General features: G+C 42.2%; 1 protein-coding gene across 3 annotated transcripts in view; it reads right to left on the bottom strand.

The window, feature by feature from the left end:
* The window catches only part of LOC144822141 (uncharacterized), a 72517-nt gene that overhangs the window by 35662 nt on the left and 18144 nt on the right, over positions 1–18711 (bottom strand). For all 3 annotated transcript variants that reach the window (XM_078679291.1, XM_078679292.1, XM_078679293.1), the window contains exons 3-4: positions 13341–13467; positions 11909–12016 (exon numbers count right to left, since the gene is read on the bottom strand). In XM_078679291.1, the coding sequence (XP_078535417.1) occupies positions 11909–12016; positions 13341–13467 (235 nt within the window). The remainder of the gene's footprint in view (positions 1–11908; positions 12017–13340; positions 13468–18711) is intronic.

Below are 18711 nucleotides of genomic sequence, written 5' to 3'. Positions count from 1 at the left end.
AACTCAGAACAAATGGTGACAGCAAACAGAGCTTCATAACCTAGCTTGAATTGCCAAGAGAGTATTTCTACTTGGCCAGACATTATGTAGTCTGTGCGGAAAACGTATCAGCAGAATTGTTTAGGACATCAAACTTCCCTTGTGTCATCTCCCATTGGACCACAAAACTATGAGCTGGCCACAGATGAATATGATACCGAAAGGAGAATGTGTGGCCCGAATAATTTACATCTGTTCACATTGACAAGCAGCAGGCTAGAAAGACTCCCATGCCTATTATAAGGCTACAGTACTCTACATCACAAGTGAAAGCATTTCATACCCTTTATCATACTTGTCTTAACCATTATAGCTCTCCAACAAATACATTATTTTCAATTTTAAAAAATGCTCACATTTGCCCTTATTGTTTCCGAACTTACACAGAGAACATCACTGCTTTTTGTTACTGCCTACACTGTGGGACATGAAAATAATAGTTTACCTCTTTACTTAGCACGAATAAGTGAGAAGTAGAAATCTTTGCACCTGTAAAAGACACATTTTTAGGCCTCGCACCTGCGATGCATTGCGAAGCAATGTCGCTGCGAGGCCTATGGTGATCGGTTCTGCTTACAAGGAGCTAAGGGAGACAAGAGATGTGCACGTGCCGCCTGCCGTAATCGGATCAGGTCGCGCGCGCGTTCACCATCTCCTGTCTTCCCTAGCTCGTACAGCACACAGACGCACGCACACACACACACACACACACAGACACTCGCGCGCACACCCCCTCTCCCGCCCCATTAGTCATCGGGCTCTTTTTACACACGCACGCATACATACACACGCGCGCACACACAGACACACACACTCGCACACACATGCGCGCACACATCCCTCCTCACACCCCACTAACCGGGTTCTTTTTGCGTGTCCCTCTCTGCCTCTGCAGCCAGCGGGTCATTCTCGGCAACAGGCGGGGCTCTCCACAAGCACGGGAGCCCCGCTAGCTGACACGCAAATCTTCCGGCTGGCGTCACGGGCACAGGAGCGCAGGGTAGGCTCCCGTCTGCTTCCTGTATTTTTGCGGCCCCGCCCCCGTCCCAACACAGGTTGCCTGGCTTCCTGTTCAAGCCGGGCTGCGGCGGTGAGTTTTTTTCAATACCTAACTTGTTTTCTAAATAGTCTGCTTTCCCACATCTGACACGGCTGTTGTGTAAAACGCTCATGTGAAATGTCTTTGTGGCATCTTGATATCCTTGCATAACGTGCAAGGTCTCATTCGCGATAACTAGGACTTCACCCCAAAGCCGACAACGCTGCTCTTCAAAAGCCCCATGTCATGCGCTGTCTGTAGTAGAGCAACATTGTTTTACAGCACTCTGCACGGTAATCGCCTGTACATAAGATCACCCCTCCAGAATATAAATAGGCGTCCTCTCCATACACTTCTCTCAGGCTGAGGCCCACGTGCACATATCCCCAATATTTAGTCACTGTCACTCCCGCGAATTTTTATGATCTCGTCGCTTATAAATAAGAATTTGTGCAACACATGAAGTGGGGTTCTAGCGGCATCGTGTTAAAATTGAAAATCCTGGTGTGCCGGAACTCGACCAGAGTGTTGTTCCCATCCGAAGTCACACAGGGCGAACTCAAGTTTCTCCACTGGCGAGGTTGTTATCTCACCCCTAACCCTCGAGGCATCAATGGACAGAGGGCAGGTGTGCAGAAAATGGCGGGCTTGCACGCGGGCAGCAGTAGCGGTCGTGCAGCTAATATTAGAGGGACCCCACGAGGCCACGCTGCACCAGTGGCGCTGGCTTGGGGGAGAAGGAACCATGGTAATACGAGGATGATAATACCTTGGTTATGGGAAACCTGAAAAAGGGAAAGCTGCAAAATAAAAACATCAGCGGCAGCGATAATTATATACGCAGGACTCGAGGGATACACGTGCTGTTATGTACAGTATGGATCCCATACACAGGACGCCACATGCACTATAGACAGAAGGATATGAGTGATGTTCTGTGCACTGATAGCGAGAAACTTTAGTCTCCGCGGAGACAGAAATATTGCCTTGTCCACTATCACAGGAGGGAGAAATGTTACTCTGTGTAGTGATGGAGAGAAAAATATTACTCAGTGCAGTGAAAGAGCTAAACACGTGACCCAGCGATAGAAATGTTGACCATTGCAGGGACGAACGTAAAGACATCGCACTGGGGAGCGATGCACAGAGCTGCAGTTTCTATTCATGTCAGGGGGATTTTAGTTTCGCTCATAATTTGAAGTGATACCGCCCTATAAAAACGGTCATCACGGGATTTACTTTAATATGAATTAACCAGTCGAGCATCTGCGCCCACACATTTTAGCGATAACATGTTTGCAAGAGACTATTTTGTCTGATGCCCGATGGAGCTACCTGGTTTAGCTATAGGGGAGATGGGCCGGGGACTCCCTCCTTGGTCGTCACCTACCCAGTCGGCCTTTAGACAGACTTAATTTCGTCTCTCCTTGTTGTCTCTTCCCCTATCCTCTCTTTCTCACCTTCCCTGTCCCCTCCCCTCTACGCTCCATTTTTGCCCTCCATGTTCTCTAAATGTTTCCCATTGAGACCTAGCTATTTGGCCAAAGCCCGATGGAGCTACCTGATAGCTACAGAGGAGATGGGTTTTGGGTCTTCCCCTTCGACCGTCACCTACCCAGCCGGACTTTGGGCAGACTCTCCTTAGTCTTTCTGCTGTATCTCCCTCCCACCCCTTTACCCTGACCCCCTTCCCCTCTACTCTTCCCTTATCTCTTTTTCTATGTTATTGTAATTGTTTGTCTAGCAACTTATGTAAATTGGAACCGATGTAATCGGGTAATTTTGTGGAACCTCATGTAAAGCGCTCCGATACCTCCGGGTCTAGCCAGCACTATATAAAACTCTTAAAATAAAAAATAAAATAAAATAAATTTACTTTTTAACCTAACCAATTGTAAATTGTCAATCGTAATATTAAATCTATTTTAGTCATTGTAAAAAAAAACTCTAAGGTGAACTTCTCAGAGCCTATGCCATGTCTTATTGCATATTGCCAGGGCGCCCCTCTCCCACTCCATGCAGGGTCGGACCAGAACAGAAATAGGACCGGTCACCAAATTAAAAAAAGCCCATGTCAGTGAACTAAAATGTTTTTTTTTTAAATTGCAAATTGAGGCAGTTTTTAACTTGTAAAGGCATAGTGTATAAGTGTTTTGCAAGTTATGGAAGACGTCATGGATCTGAGCTTGCCGCATGAAGTGTTTATTTTAATATTAGAGAAATTAACTGTAAAAACCAGCCCAGCAGACCTTAAAACCGACTGCACACTGACTTGACAAACTAGCTTATGGTGCACTGCCATAGCCCTGTAGGTAAGGCCACTGAAATTATGACAGTCTGGCTGGTCAACTTTCTGTTGCTATATGTAGGTGCTAAAGTAGTACCAATGGGGTGCAAACTTAGCACAGAGAGTGTTACCATTTCCAAGTGTAAAAATAACAAAATAATACTATCACAAACAGTGCCACATTATGCCGCATAAGATGCCTTTTCTTGTCACATAGTTTAATCAACCCCGTCGCATAATTTGGCCCTCTCGTTCCGTATAATTACAGTTGCCCTGCCTGTATGCCAGTCCAACCCAGGCTCCATGTATTGTATTATAATTGCATTTATATAGCGCTTACTACCCCTGATGAGGCGTCAAAGCACTTTTTCGGCGAGTAGGATTAGTGTTGAATTAGTATAGTGAAACAGTAAGTACATTTTAAGTGGTGGATAGGTTAGTCAGTTAATTTGATTTGGAATGATAGCAGAAGGATAGAGGACAAAGGTTTGTATTTATATAGCGCTTGGTGATGCACGCTATTCAGGAAGCCTACAAAGGATTAGTGGTGAATTAATATGGTGAAATATGAAGTAATGTCAGTGGTGGCTATTAGTCAGTTACTTGGACATTTGTTCGCAATTCGCCATGTGCCTTTCGTTTCTGTCTCACTCTCTCCTACCCCTTCACTGTCTTGGCCTCTCCACTCTTCATCTATTTCTGTCTCACTCTCTCCTGCCCCTTCACTGTCTTGGCCTCTCCACTCTTCCTCTATTTCTGTCTCACTCTCTCCTGCCCCGTCCCTGTCTTGGCCTCTCCCATCTTCCTGTGTTTCCATCTCACTCTCTCCTACCCCTTCACTGTCTTGGCCTCTCCACTCTTCCTCTATTTCTGTCTCACTCTCTCCTGCCCTTTCACTGTCTTGGCCTCTCCACTCTTCCTCTATTTCTGTCTCACTCTCTCCTGCCCCTTCCCTGGCTTGGCCTCTCCACTCTTCCTCTATTTCTGTCTCACTCTCTCCTGCCCTTTCACTGTCTTGGCCTCTCCACTCTTCCTCTATTTCTGTCTCACTCTCTCCTGCCCCTTCACTGTCTTGGCCTCTCCACTCTTCCTCTATTTCTGTCTCACTCTCTCCTGCCCCGTCCCTGTCTTGGCCTCTCCCATCTTCCTGTGTTTCCATCTCACTCTCTCCTACCCCTTCACTGTCTTGGCCTCTCCACTCTTCCTCTATTTCTGTCTCACTCTCTCCTGCCCCTTCACTGTCTTGGCCTCTCCACTCTTCCTCTATTTCTTTCTCACTCTCTCCTGCCCCTTCACTGTCTTGGCCTCTCCCATCTTCCTGTGTTTCCATCTCACTCTCTCCTACCCCTTCACTGTCTTGGCCTCTCCACTCTTCCTCTATTTCTGTCTCACTCTCTCCTGCCCCTTCACTGTCTTGGCCTCTCCACTCTTCCTCTATTTCTTTCTCACTCTCTCCTGCCCCGTCCCTGTCTTGGCCTCTCCCATCTTCCTGTGTTTCCATCTCACTCTCTCCTACCCCATCACTGTCTTGGCCTCTCCACTCTTCCTCTATTTCTGTCTCACTCTCTCTTGCCCCTTCACTGTCTTGGCCTCTCCACTCTTCCTCTATTTCTGTCTCACTCTCTCCTGCCCCTTCCCTGGCTTGGCCTCTCCACTCTTCCTCTATTTCTGTCTCACTCTCTCCTGCCCCTTCACTGTCTTGACCTCTCCACTCTTCCTCTATTTCTGTCTCACTCTCTCTTGCCCCTTCACTGTCTTGGCCTCTCCACTCTTCCTCTATTTCTGTCTCACTCTCTCCTGCCCCTTCCCTGGCTTGGCCTCTCCACTCTTCCTCTATTTCTGTCTCACTCTCTCCTGCCCCTTCACTGTCTTGACCTCTCCACTCTTCCTGTATTTCTGTCTCACTCTCTCCTGCCCCTTCACGGTCTTGGCCTCTCCACTCTTCCGCCATCCCTCGCCCTCCCTCTATCTCTTGCCCTCCCTCTATCTCTCTCCGCCTCTATCTATCTCTCGCCCTCCCTCTATCTCTCGGCCTCCCTATATCTATCTTTCGCCGTCCCTCTATCTATCTTTCGCCCTCCCTCTATCTATCGCCCTCACTATCCATCGCATCACCACAGCATCACTCGGCACACCACAGCATCACTCAGCGGCACCACAACATCACTATGTGCTACCACAGCATCACTGCATCACTCGTCGCCGCCACAACATCATTCAGAGCCACCACAGCATCAATATGTGCAACCATTCAACAACAACTGATTCAAATATGTTCTCTCAATGTTTCAAGCTTTATTACAAATGTCACAAAAAGATGTTGATATTTCACTTCTGTTCTTGGATTTTGTCACAATAAAATACACTGAACACAATCTTCACAAAAGTTATTTACAAAAGTTTAAGCTATTGCCATTATAAATTACAATACCTTTTATTTAAGTATTAATTATTTAAAAAAATTAAAAGCCATTGTTATTTGTAATATCAATACATCTAAGTCACTTAAATACAACACATATTGCATTACAAATGCTATAGGTGTCACATTTGCAAAAGTTAAAACTATTGGCATTCTAAATGACAAAGCTATTATTTCGCTATTTTCAAAACCAACACATAAGTAAAAAATGTGTCATTTACAATACCAATAGCTCAAACTATCCTTATGCGAGACCTATTGCATTGCAAATGCTTGTTAAATTACTTCTTACTTTTTTCCTCAAAGGGCATTATAGTCCATGTTATTCTTTGGGCTTTTTGTGGTGGGCAACTTTCATCGGAATTATTTTCAATTGTGCTTAAAGAAATGAAAGATGTCAGTCAAATGACAAGGCTAAAAATACAGTGCACTTTCCAGCACTTAGTAAAATCAAGAGAGTAAATATTGTGAATTTCTGATTCTACTTATATTATTTTACATGTAATTAGTGCTGAAGGCATGCCAAATGCTAGCCCGCCTGCGCCCATCGGCGCCCCAAAGAGGATAGGTCTAACCACTGTTCCGGATTTCGGACTTATTTCCCCAAACTTGTCCACTGGAATCAAGTAAAGCTAAAACCCTCGAATGACATTTTGAATGTTCTTCATACAAATGGGATTTTAAACTGTCGGAGAAAAAGAGAATGGACAAGGATTTGAAACGTCCCACCATAAAGGCTGATAGTAAAATCATAAAGAGAATATATCTGAATAGAAGATGGTTGGTTAAACATAGACTGTTATACTCTGATCAACCAGATTTACTCTTTCTACATGCTTACCAGGGATTTAGACGCCATACTTGCTAGAAGCGATTCCTGAAGTTTATTTCCTACTGAATGAGAATCGCACTAACACCAAAACAGGAGGGGGAGTTGTGGCGATCATAAAGCAAGCCCTCGTAGCCACCAAATTACATATAGAGCCCATTTCAGATACTTGTCTCCATTTGATTAAATTAGAAGTTGGAAACAGGCCTTTTATATTCTTGGCAGAATAACTACATCTAACTACAGGACCGCTGCTCCCATAGCAGGAGTTTTGCATAGTATTGTGTACTGAAATTATATCTCAAGTACAAATCCTACATTGACCAAAGCTGAGTTGCCCTGGTGCCATTTCACACGGCTCTCTGCATAGAAGCCTTTTAGTGCCAGCGCAGCTGATGACATCATCCGCCAGCAATATTAAAACTCTGGCGCTGCAGTTTTCTTTTTTCTGTATAACTTTTATAGAGTTTTACTCACACAGGTTACAAATGAGTCTCATGGACTAAACTGAAGCAACACAACTAGTCTCAGATATTAATGATCATAGTTCTAGCCGAACGAAAACGGAATATTGGTATTATATGCTGATACAGTAAGATATGAAGCGCCCCCACAAAGCAGCCCAGTGTAAAAAGGCACTGAATTGAACATAAAGAACCTGGTGACCCGAGTGGATAACTGGGTTATACAGAACCTCCCAAAACCCAAACATAAAGAGAAAAATACTTCAAACAATGCCTTGTACAGAGTTACATCAATGAATATAAGTCCTACAAATGTCCTCACATTTGTGTAAGTTCACTATGCTTCCTCTGCTGTTTTTAGCCAGTGCGTTTTTTACAATGACAAAGATAAACAAGTGCTAAAAGGGCTCCCACCAGGTGCACATTTCAGATGTGGGAAAGTGACATTCAGATTCCCCGATTGTGGGCTACCTGACATTGTAACGGACAAGCTCATCTTAGCATGGCGACGTGTGCAAGTCTTCAATCAGGAGTAGGCCATCTAACACACTAGTGCTATCATTGTGGATTGGAAGATTGAATTAGTAAGTGGTCTGAATGAAAATAGAACAATCTGTGCTAAAGTTTGAAGAAAAAGAAAACACATCATCACAATGTTAACTCAATATTACAGCTACTTCTGACCTTTATGTTTTGGAGAGCAGGAAACGTTTTATTTAGGAATGGAACTGGAACAACAAGATTTTGTACAAGGCGTATGCAGTGTTGTGTAAAAACGAACATATAGAAAGTGGATTTTGTAGGAACATTAACAATGACGGACAAGCAAGGCAAATTCTCTCAAGAAAGAAAAAATATCGTAAACTCGTAATATAGCTAGATCAACCCGCAGCCTCATCACGTCTCTGCTCCACAATGAAAAATGATTATGAAAAAAAGATAGTAAGAAAGAGGAAGACCTAGGCTATTTACATTTCTGATTTGTGAAAACTCTAATTCCAACAAAATACAATTGCAAAAGTGGCAAACCTCTCATATACACGAAAACGTGAAGTTTGTCATTTTCACAAAACTTTGCCAGTGATAGAAATTTGCAACAAAAAAAACAGTTTTTGCAGAAGACAATTCATCACAAAATTGCATAATAACTCTTCTGCACAAAGTAATTTTTTATGCTGTATAAACAATTTTTGTGGAATATGTCACCCCGTATTTAATCTTTAAACATTTATGTTTTTAAACAATTTGAGATTAAATAAAAGAGGGCACAGTTTTATAAACATAATGAAGATGGTAATGTTTAACACTCTTCGCTTTAATTGGTTTAAGTAAATTATAAATTAGAGGTTCAAATGGATTTTAAATATATCTCTTTCTCTATTCATCTCCTCGTACAAACTTTTCTTGAATCAATTCAATAACTTCTCTAACAACAACTTGTTGGTAAAGTGTGTTCATCCATTGGTCTACTGTTGTGTCATTCATATTTTTATCCACCCACTACAGAATAAAGAATGGGGTAATGGGTAAACCCACCTCATCCGTTAGCTAACTTCACTATGACTGACAGCATTCTGCCTTTTCACAAGTAGCACCACCACACACAAAGTAGTGCCATTCAGTGTCAGGGACTCCTGTAGCAATGTGTACTTTTTGAGACCAAAAATATATTTTAGTTTTTAGCCAGTGTTTTTTTTACAATGTGGAGGACTTGACAATAACGTTTTGCGAATACTATCACCAAAAAAAACAGGCACTGACAAAGCCAAAAGACTGGCATGCAAAGCCAGGCCTATTGTTTCCTTTGCTGAATCATGTATATGTGCCCTTCCATATCTAGTACCGTTTTTTTTGTTGCTGGTTTCGTTCAATATTTATATATCTGCACCATCTCATTTAACCTATTAGATGCTTTGGAATTGAATATTACAAGAATGTCATAGACTTCAAGGGGACCATTCATACAACGTACTCCAGGTGTAAATCTGACTTGAGCCTAAAAAAACAAAACTTGATCATGAGTGATTGATACATGATTAACAGTGTATGAAAAGTATAAATATTTATTACCTTTAAATGTGCAATAAATGAACTCAGGTGTACACTATGAACTACAGGGATGATTAAACTTACTTTAGTCCACCCAGCATTCTCAGGGATTTTGGCTAGGAAAATATAATTGAAATAAGTTTCACATCTACAGTCTTAATTTTGTGGGAATTAAAAAAAAAATTGCATTAGAAATTTACACTTAAAAGGTTTGCACGTAAGTGCTGCATAGAGTAAGTGGGGGACAGTCCACTAAATTGAGTTTACATCCCAGAACTAGTGGTGGAAGGGCTAATTAAATGATTTTTTTTTTTACTGAATACACAAAAAAATTAATTTTAAAGATATGAGAAATTCCTTATATTTCCTAACCCTAGAAAATACACAAAACAAGAAAGACCTAGGCCCTGATTACGATGCCGGTCAGACGAGCGGGACTCACCACCATCGTGTCGGAATGGAAACCGACCAACTAATAGTCAGCGATTCCATCTTTCGAATTTGGATGCGACCGCCCACAAGGTGGTCAGAAACAACCTTTTTTGTCCATTGCCGCTTGTGCAGTGGCCAGAAAAGGGCCGCAGCACAACCCGCATTGGAAAAATGGATGTTTGCAAATATCCATGCCCTGTGTGCCATGCGCCATGTGGTGCCTGGCCTGCGAGCAAAGATGTTTGGGGGGGGCACCACAGAGCAGAGGCCTCAGAGGGACGGGGGCCATGCTAGGGCCCCCCAAAGTCCGTTTTGGACCGCCATTGAAAGGCTGCCTGAAAGGGAAATCGCATTCCCTACGCTACGGCGGAGCCTGAGCAGGCACCGCCCCATTGTTGGGGATTACTTTCCGACCGGCGGTCTCTTTGAGCCTGTCAGAATCATCAGTCAGTCCATCCGCATGCTACCTTCGACCGCCGCGCCTCTTAATGCGGCGGTCAGACCAGTGCACTAGATGTCGGTCGGACCGCAACCCACAGGCTGCCGGTTGCGGTCCGACCGACATCATAATGAGGGCCATATTTGGAACCTAGTCAAAAGTGGATATTCATATTAAATTATTATTTGCTAATATGTAACATGCAAACTATGCAGGTAGAAGATGGGAATGTTTGTTAGTTAGTCAAAACACTTATTATGACAACGAGTAAACGTTTACTAGTAATATGATTTATAACTCTTTTTGACATTTGGGGCTAAAACACCCTTCAAAATGCCTCAGAAGGTGTCACTACCCAGTTCAAAAACTGATTAATAGTTACTGACACTTGGATGCTGATCAACAATTCGGATCTTGCAACATTAAAAACTGATATACTGGACAACCTCAGTCTTCGATGCCAGAAACATTGATTGTGGTGAAAGGTGGATCTGGATTTTAATATTAATGTTTTTTCCCCTGAATCACAATGTAGCCTCACTGACCCTGTTGTGGCTAGACCGCCTAAATACTACACATATTTTGTCTTCTATCCTGCCGGAAAGGTAGCCTATAGCTTCTGTAAAATGAAAAAACCCTCCTCTGACTTAAACTGCATTTCCGGGAAACATGGAAGTATGACTACATGAGATCCCTTCACTGGATTTCAATTCATAAACACATCACCTTCTAGGCTCTGTTAATTACGCTGCAAGCCATACACAGTTGAGGTCCAGGCTCTGTCATTGGCAAAGATGTACAGTAACTTCACTTTTCATCTTTGACCCACCTAACTGGTTAAGTAATGCTAACCCATTTCTCATCACATTAAAATCTCTTCAACCAGAGAGAATTGTTAATAGATGAACTTCTGCTACTGTTTTCCAAACTACTAGACTGTGCAAGTTGTTTTGTTGCAAAAGACCTAATGTGGCCTTACACAGAATCCCATAGTGGCCAATTTGTGAGATTTCTCTTTTTTTCTGATCTCGCCTAATAGACAGCACGTGCTGCCTATGACTACATACCATTACTTGGCTTTATTGTCACTCCCATATGCTTCATTCTTATTCAATGACTTTCCTTGTTCTAGTTTCTCCATCTTGTGTCCCCCCTCTCTCAAAGGTGCTTTACCATCTCTCTGATCGGCAGACTTCTATCCATCCACTGCTCACATTTAGGAAACAACTTTTTTCTTTTCGCTTAAACACTCAATTTCCACATTTTCCGTGTGTACTCTCCCCTACCCCCCACCAAATACTTCCTTGAGCCCTATGTTGCTGTCTCTCTCATGTAGCAAGCTACCATGTGTGATTTTTCCGTGCCAAACTCCCTGCCTCACCGGCTCTTTGTTGCTTTTTCTTTCATGCGCTTCTCCCCTAACCCCCCCCCCCTGTTGCCTTCCCTCATGTCCTGATTTTCTCCATCCACACCCACTCCCCATTGGTCCCCCCAACTCACTCCCTTGTTGCCCCACTATCTTTAAAAACAATTTGGGCGAAGAATCAGGCAGCAAATTGCTTCTGGTCCCACTGCATTTTTTATCAGATCATTACATTTAGAAAAAGACGGCTGCATCGTCCTTCTAGGCACACATGTCACTCATACGCATGCCTACAAAATGATCCAGCTGCTTCACTTTTTTCCCTACTTTTGGCGATGGTGGACAGCAACTTGCAAATGTTGTGCAGTATTGCCCATAGACATTGGTAAAGCCAACAGATCCCAAAGGGGGGTTCATTTTGGCTTTGCCAATGCTTATTGTTTCAGGATTTTCACTTCTATGACCCGGTGACACCAAAGAGGCTAATTGGAAAATCACTCCACTTATTAGTATTAGATGACATTAGATCTGCAATTCACACTCACTTGCAACAGGACTGTCATTTCTTCTTTCCAAGTCTTGACTGTATGAGAGATTCTGATGTTCATTTTCTTTAGCCCGCAATGAAAAGACAGAGGAGGCAATCACAGGACCTTTTATAAAAGTAAAAAAGAAACATATGCATAAATAATATCTTCTTGTTAAATGGTGTAACAGAAAAAGAATATAATCACTGAGAAAAGTGTGACATTAAAGAAAATAATAACACCACTCTTCCTTTCAATAATAGGTGGAATCTATCAAGAGACTTTTGGGCTGAAATTTACACCATTTTCTTGGGCATGAATTAAAACTGACAGCCACATGTGCCCCAAATGGAGACAAGATCATTCAATTATCATATTCACCGCACTTTGTTTAATACAGAGATGATACTGACACAGAGCACCTATGAACTTCTAGAATGGGTGAAGTGCATGCTGCTACATGGAGTTATCCAATGTACAAATATAACTTTGTCTTAATAAAAAAAGCCCACAATAATATCCTACACCAAGAGATACCCTTGTTTGTGTGTGAATATATACAGAATAAGAAACGCCTGGTTGGAAACTGCAGACTGAAATATTGAAGACATTATAAGTTACTATCACCCACTAGAAAATCTGAACAACATTTAAATATGTACATTTTTCGAAACATGCTTGACCAATAGAGAATGAGATGCTCAGTGTAGGATAACTTTCCATAAGATGATAAACTGGATTTTATCCATGTTTTTGCACGTAGCCAACTTGTACAGCATAAGGAAGATCGTGATTAGTTGCATTTGGTAGTAAATCTTAGCCAGCCCTGGTCTGATTCACACTACATATACCTGGGAGTCCGTGCACTAGTGCTGAAGACCCAGACAGGTAATGGTGTTTCTGCAATGATCCTAGGATGCACAAGATTGCAGACAAATGCGAGCAGCATGCAAGGATTATCCACACGTGGATTCCTTAACTTTACCAACTAGCTTTCATTGCCCAAATATGTACTAAAATAGTTTCCTTTTTTCACAAATAAGGGTAAAACCGAAGACATACAAAGTTGCTGTCAATTGAAATGAGTAGAGTCACTGGTGATTAACAATGCAGTACAGAGAAAGCATCCGTCATTAGCCTCCACCTGTGAGCAATGATATGCAAAGCAGCAGTTTTGCGTGGTAATCACATTTTTTAGCAAGTCAGCTGCTCTGAGGTGCAACAGGAAGGTTTGCCGGCTTTGGAATTGTAAATGTGGTGCTGGACGAGTTCAAGGCTCCCAAACGAAGTCACTGCTGGAAGTTACATAAATGCTGAGTTTTCTGGCCACTGTCAGGTTTTATTAATGTGAAATCAAACTAAATGTATAGTAAGAGTCCTCACTTGGTCAGAGAGTGGCTGTGCCACAGCTTGTGTTACTTTTAGAAAAATAAATGTAATGTAAACATACCTAGGGATGTCAAGGCATGGTGAATTTCCTTCATCACGTTGTTGAAAAGTTCATTCTGCCATTCATGCAAAAGCTTCCACTCGTCTTCAGAAAAGCAAGCAACAACATCAAGGAATGTACCTGCTGGCTGCAAGCAAAAAGTGCCAGAGCAGATAAGTCACAATATTGGTGTAACTTCATACTGAAAGGAAAATGCATAACATAAGAAAATCTTAATAACCACAATGGAATTGTGGTACTGTTAGCAACTACCTGGCTTTTATATTTAGTTTGTGCCTTCTTTTTATGACGGTGTGAATGAGAGCAGCGAATCGATGCATTTTGAATGTTCTACCGGTGTATTCTATCAGTGAACATGACATAGACAATGTTGTATTCTGTTGGCCCAGTAATGTCAATAGGAAGCAATCATTAAATACCTGGGAAGTGGCGGCAGAATAAACTAACCAATCCAGCACAGGGGCGGGTAAGGTACACCGTTACCCCCAAGTGCTTTCTAATTCAAGTTTTGGTCATTGTATTCTTCAACATAAAGAGAAATTTTTGTGTTCGCCTTCGGATGAGAAGTAGGTGTGTTTGAGAATTTACAACAAGAAGTGGATTACAGCAAGCGTGATTCACACAATAGTCATTTATTCAATTACAGCATTCATGCACGCCTGCATTGTGGAGAAGACTGAAATGAAAGTGGACTTATGAAGGAAAGAAATGCTGTTTTCTCTGACTAAGGTATGTTTGGTTTATCATTGCCGTCACACCCTTCATGAATAATTGCGCATTCATGATTTTTTATAAATTGGGCATGAACGAAGAGAAAACACTGATCTGAGAGGTTTGTGTGGAAAAGGTTGCCACTCGGCAGTTTGTATTTAATCATGTGGCTGTATGCTGGTATTGTCAATGGGCAATAAACATTGACAAGGGATTAATCAATGTGGTGAGATAAATTTGATTGTTTTACAAGTACTGCTTTACTATAACATTACTAACTGCGTTTACCTAATTTCAACATTCATAGACATTGATAATTCAATTAATATTCAAGGCACCAAGCTTTGATGTCTGCTCACCTTTACTGAGATGCGCACACTAGAATACATGACCATCAGAGTTCATCAATTTTTTATTTTACGGAGTTTTATATAGCACGAACTTGACCCGAAGGTATCAGAGTACTTCACATGAGCACCAGATTCGTTACAGATGGACGTGTTCATTTTTGTTAGGCATGGGGAGATTAAGTGATTTGCCCAGAATCATAGGATGCTGAACGCCCCTGCTGAGTCTCGAACCCAGTTCCCCAGCTTGGAGGTCGACCGCTCTAGCAGTTAGGCCACATCCTCTCCATAAAGTAATGTCCTCCCTCTCCTCAATGTATTTTGACGGGATTTTTGAAGCAAATCTATGATGTTCACACACTTATTTATGCAATCTAATCTGAATCTAATCTGAATGTAGTTTACACATCAGTGTGACAGTTTCCTTTTCTCTCTTCTTGGTTTTCACTAGTTTTTTAATTGAGTTAATAGTAATCTTTGTGAGTGTAATTTTAGTTTGCATGTTTTTTTTTTTTTTTTTTAGACATAAAGGCCTATTTCAAATGCAGTTTGACCCACCATCCACGTTTTTCCAGTTTAAGAGAACCTCCTGTTCCACGGACCAGATGGAAGGAGGAATTTTTAAGCTCATTTGAAGCTATTGAAGCAGAACAAATATCTGTGAAAAGGAGAAATATATTGCTGCATGCTTTGGGTATTGAAAGACAGGTGATTAACTGCATTTTACCAAAGGTGTTTCCTCTAGTGGGATAAGTGAACATTAATGAGCTTGAAGAAGCTATGTTAAGGATGGAGGAAGGTTTTACACCAAAGTGTCAGTGTAGTATTAGTTAAGTACAAATGTTATACTAGAGCACAGTGTTAAGGTGAAATTTTCAACAGCATTGAGAGCATTATTAATGACATGGAAGATAAAATGATTACACGCCTGATTTTAGACAATATCAGAAGTAAGAAAATTCGGGGGCAGTTATGGATTTTTGGACTCCAAATTACAAGGTGCCATAGCAGCTGCGAAAGCTACTGTGGAATCTGAGAGGTGGATGCGGACTGACAATTAAGAAAAGAATGAATTAAAGTGTGCATGAATATTCAATTGATTGTTTGTCGTAACCAAACAGATTTTTTTTTTTTAAAGGAGAATAAAGTCTTGGTTTGTTACAAATGTGGAAGTAATAGTCATTTAGCATTTCCAATATGTTGACCCGTCATTGATTAGGAGTGCAAGAATTGTGATAAATTGGGTCATTTTGCTAAGGTGCAGAGATATAGATAAAATACTAAAGTTAAGAAAGGGGAGTGGCTTTTATGACTGAGTACGAACAATCAAATGATTCTTGTAATTCAAACAGGTCCGGCTATTGGTCTCAGAAGACAAAAAGGTGTTTTGGCTTTGAGGAGCAGCAAGGAGAGCTAGTGAGTGATTTACATGTTTTGTTTCCAACCAAGTTCATAGTTCTGATTTTAGGAAAAAACATGGAACTCCAATCGAAAATTCAGAGTCTCATTGGACAATAATTACAAGATATTTGTTTACAGAAAAGTTAGGGGATTTGATTGTAGAAAATTATCTAGCACAGTCTAACATTTTGTCAGAGCATTGGATGGTACTATGATTGAGATTGTATGTTTTGCCAGGGTGAAACTGAAATTATAGAAAGGAGAGCAGACAAAGTTATCGGTGGCCTCTAAGGGAGTTAATGTATTAGGTTGGGAGGATTTGTGGAAATTGGAGATTATATTAAATCTCAGTAGCAAAGAACAAGTTCTAGTAGATAATGAGACTGACAAGGGAAGTTGGTTGATTGAGCACTTTCTAGAAGTATCTTGTAAGAATTTGGGGTTACTGAAGAGATTCTCGCATAAAATTAAATATAAAAATGATGATGTGAATGTAAAACAGAAATTGAGATTTGTTACTTTAAGTGTGAGAAGCAATTTGAAAATTCTATTGAAAACAATTTACAAGGAAGGCAGGCTAGAGGACATCTGAATGGTTAGCCCACTGCTCACGGGAGCTTTAAAGTTACAAATGGGGGTGAGGTCGCACACTACTCACACACCGGCGGTGTCGCCCCTAAGGACTCTGGTCAATGTAGTAAAGTGTTCGCGATGCATCATCTTTCGATCCCGTGAGCAGTGGGCTGACGAGCCTGGGATCCCGCACCTACGCGCCTGAGTGGTACTATACCTGGCAGATATTGGCAGCCATCGGCAACCCCAGTACACGGCCTATCCCTGCTGATGAGGGGTAATACCCCGAAACACGTGTCCAGGGATGGCGAAGACAGCGAAGATAGCAGAAGATCGAAAGATGATGCATCGCGAACACTTTACTACATTGACCAGAGTCCTTAGGGGCGACACCGCCGGTGTGTGAGTAGTGTGCGACCCCACCCCCATTTGTAACTTTAAAGCTCCCGTGAGCAGTGAGCTGACGAGCCTGGGATCCCGCACCTACGCGCCTGAGTGGTACTATACCTGGCAGATATTGGCAGCCATCGGCAACCCCAGTACACGGCCTATCCCTGCTGATGAGGGGTAATACCCCGAAACACGTGTCCAGGGATGGCGAAGATAGCAGAAGATCGAAAGATGATGCATCGCGAACACTTTACTACATTGACCAGAGTCCTTAGGGGCGACACCGCCGGTGTGTGAGTAGTGTGCGACCCCACCCCCATTTGTAACTTTAAAGCTCCCGTGAGCAGTGGGCTGACGAGCCTGGGATCCCGCACCTACGCGCCTGAGTGGTACTATACCTGGCAGATATTGGCAGCCATCGGCAACCCCAGTACACGGCCTATCCCTGCTGATGAGGGGTAATACCCCGAAGCACGTGTCCAGGGATGGCGAAGACAGCAAAGATAGACGAAGATCGAAAGATGATGCATCGCGAACACTTTACTACATTGACCAGAGTCCTTAGGGGCGACACCGCCGGTGTGCGAGTAGTGTGCGACCCCACCCCCATTTGTAACTTTAAAGCTCCCGTGAGCAGTGGGCTGACGAGCCTGGGATCCCGCACCTATGCGCCTGAGTGGTACTATACCTGGCACATATTGGCAGCCCCAGTACACGGCCTATCCCTGCTGATGAGGGGTAATACCCAGAAACACGTGTCCAGGGATGGCGAAGACAGCGAAGATAGCAGAAGATCGAAAGATGATGCATCGCGAACACTTTACTACATTGACCAGAGTCCTTAGGGGCGACACCGCCGGTGTGTGAGTAGTGTGCGACCCCACCCCCATTAATACAGAAGATAGCATTTGGCTTCGCTGCAGCAGCCTCAGTATTTCAAACAGCAAGTTTCACAAAGTTAAAGACACTGAAATATATGTAAAATGCTTTTAAGATTACTTTCTTGTTTATTCTCAATCAGTGGAAGAACGCATGGATCACATGTAGACGTCTTAGAGAAAGCAGATTGACCCCTTGAAGTCAAAAATACAAATTTTTAGGACATACATTGTCTGGAAATGGTGCTGTGCCAAATGCTTCACATATTGATGCAATAAAGAGAGTTCCGCCTCCAGACAATAGGGGAAAGCTTTCATCTTTCACTGGTCTTAAAATATTATTGTAAACTTATTAGTAATTTTGATGAGAAAATGGACCACATGAGACTGTTATTGAGGAAAATATTTAATTTTCGTGGTCAGAGGTACAACAAGAAGCATCTGAGCAAGTCAAGGCTATTGTTGAGGCACCAACTTTCAAAGTTTATTGCGTAGGAAATGTGATAACAGTGGATACTAGTTTGTATGTTGTGGTTGTTGCTCTCCCTTAGAGTAGAGAAGCAAAAATAGAAGGTTTAATTATCGTACGTGACATTGAACGCTACAGATCAGAGATATGCAATAATTGAGAGGTAATTGTTTGCATTTCTATGGGCGGTGTTACATTTCCACAATTATGTGTAGGGTAATTGTTTTTTTCTACAAGTTGACCACAAGCCTATCGCTGGTATTTCATCTCCTCAGGCAATTTGAAATGCTACCACCTAGATTGTAAGATTAACTTCTAAATTGTGAAAATATTGGTTTTTGTGGAGTATGTGCCTGAAAAATGTAATTGGACTTCTGCCTGTCTTTCAAGGTTACCTTTAGATTTGGAGGTTTTTAACATAGAGGTCAACTATGCAACAAATTAGAAAATTAAAGTAGTGGATTTCTTATGAAAAGTCCCTTCTCCAGTTCTGACAGATGTTTCTGAAGAAGACTGGAAAAATGCTGAAAAGAATGATCTGTACAATGGTAGAGTTAAAGAATGGGTGGTCGGCCAGTAAAGACATGTATTTCTCCAGAAAC

Source organism: Lissotriton helveticus, chromosome 3_1, assembly GCF_964261635.1.
Source record: "Lissotriton helveticus chromosome 3_1, aLisHel1.1, whole genome shotgun sequence".
In the NCBI taxonomy this organism is placed as follows: Eukaryota; Metazoa; Chordata; class Amphibia; order Caudata; family Salamandridae; genus Lissotriton; species Lissotriton helveticus.
This window is presented reverse-complemented; position numbering and strand designations above follow the sequence as displayed.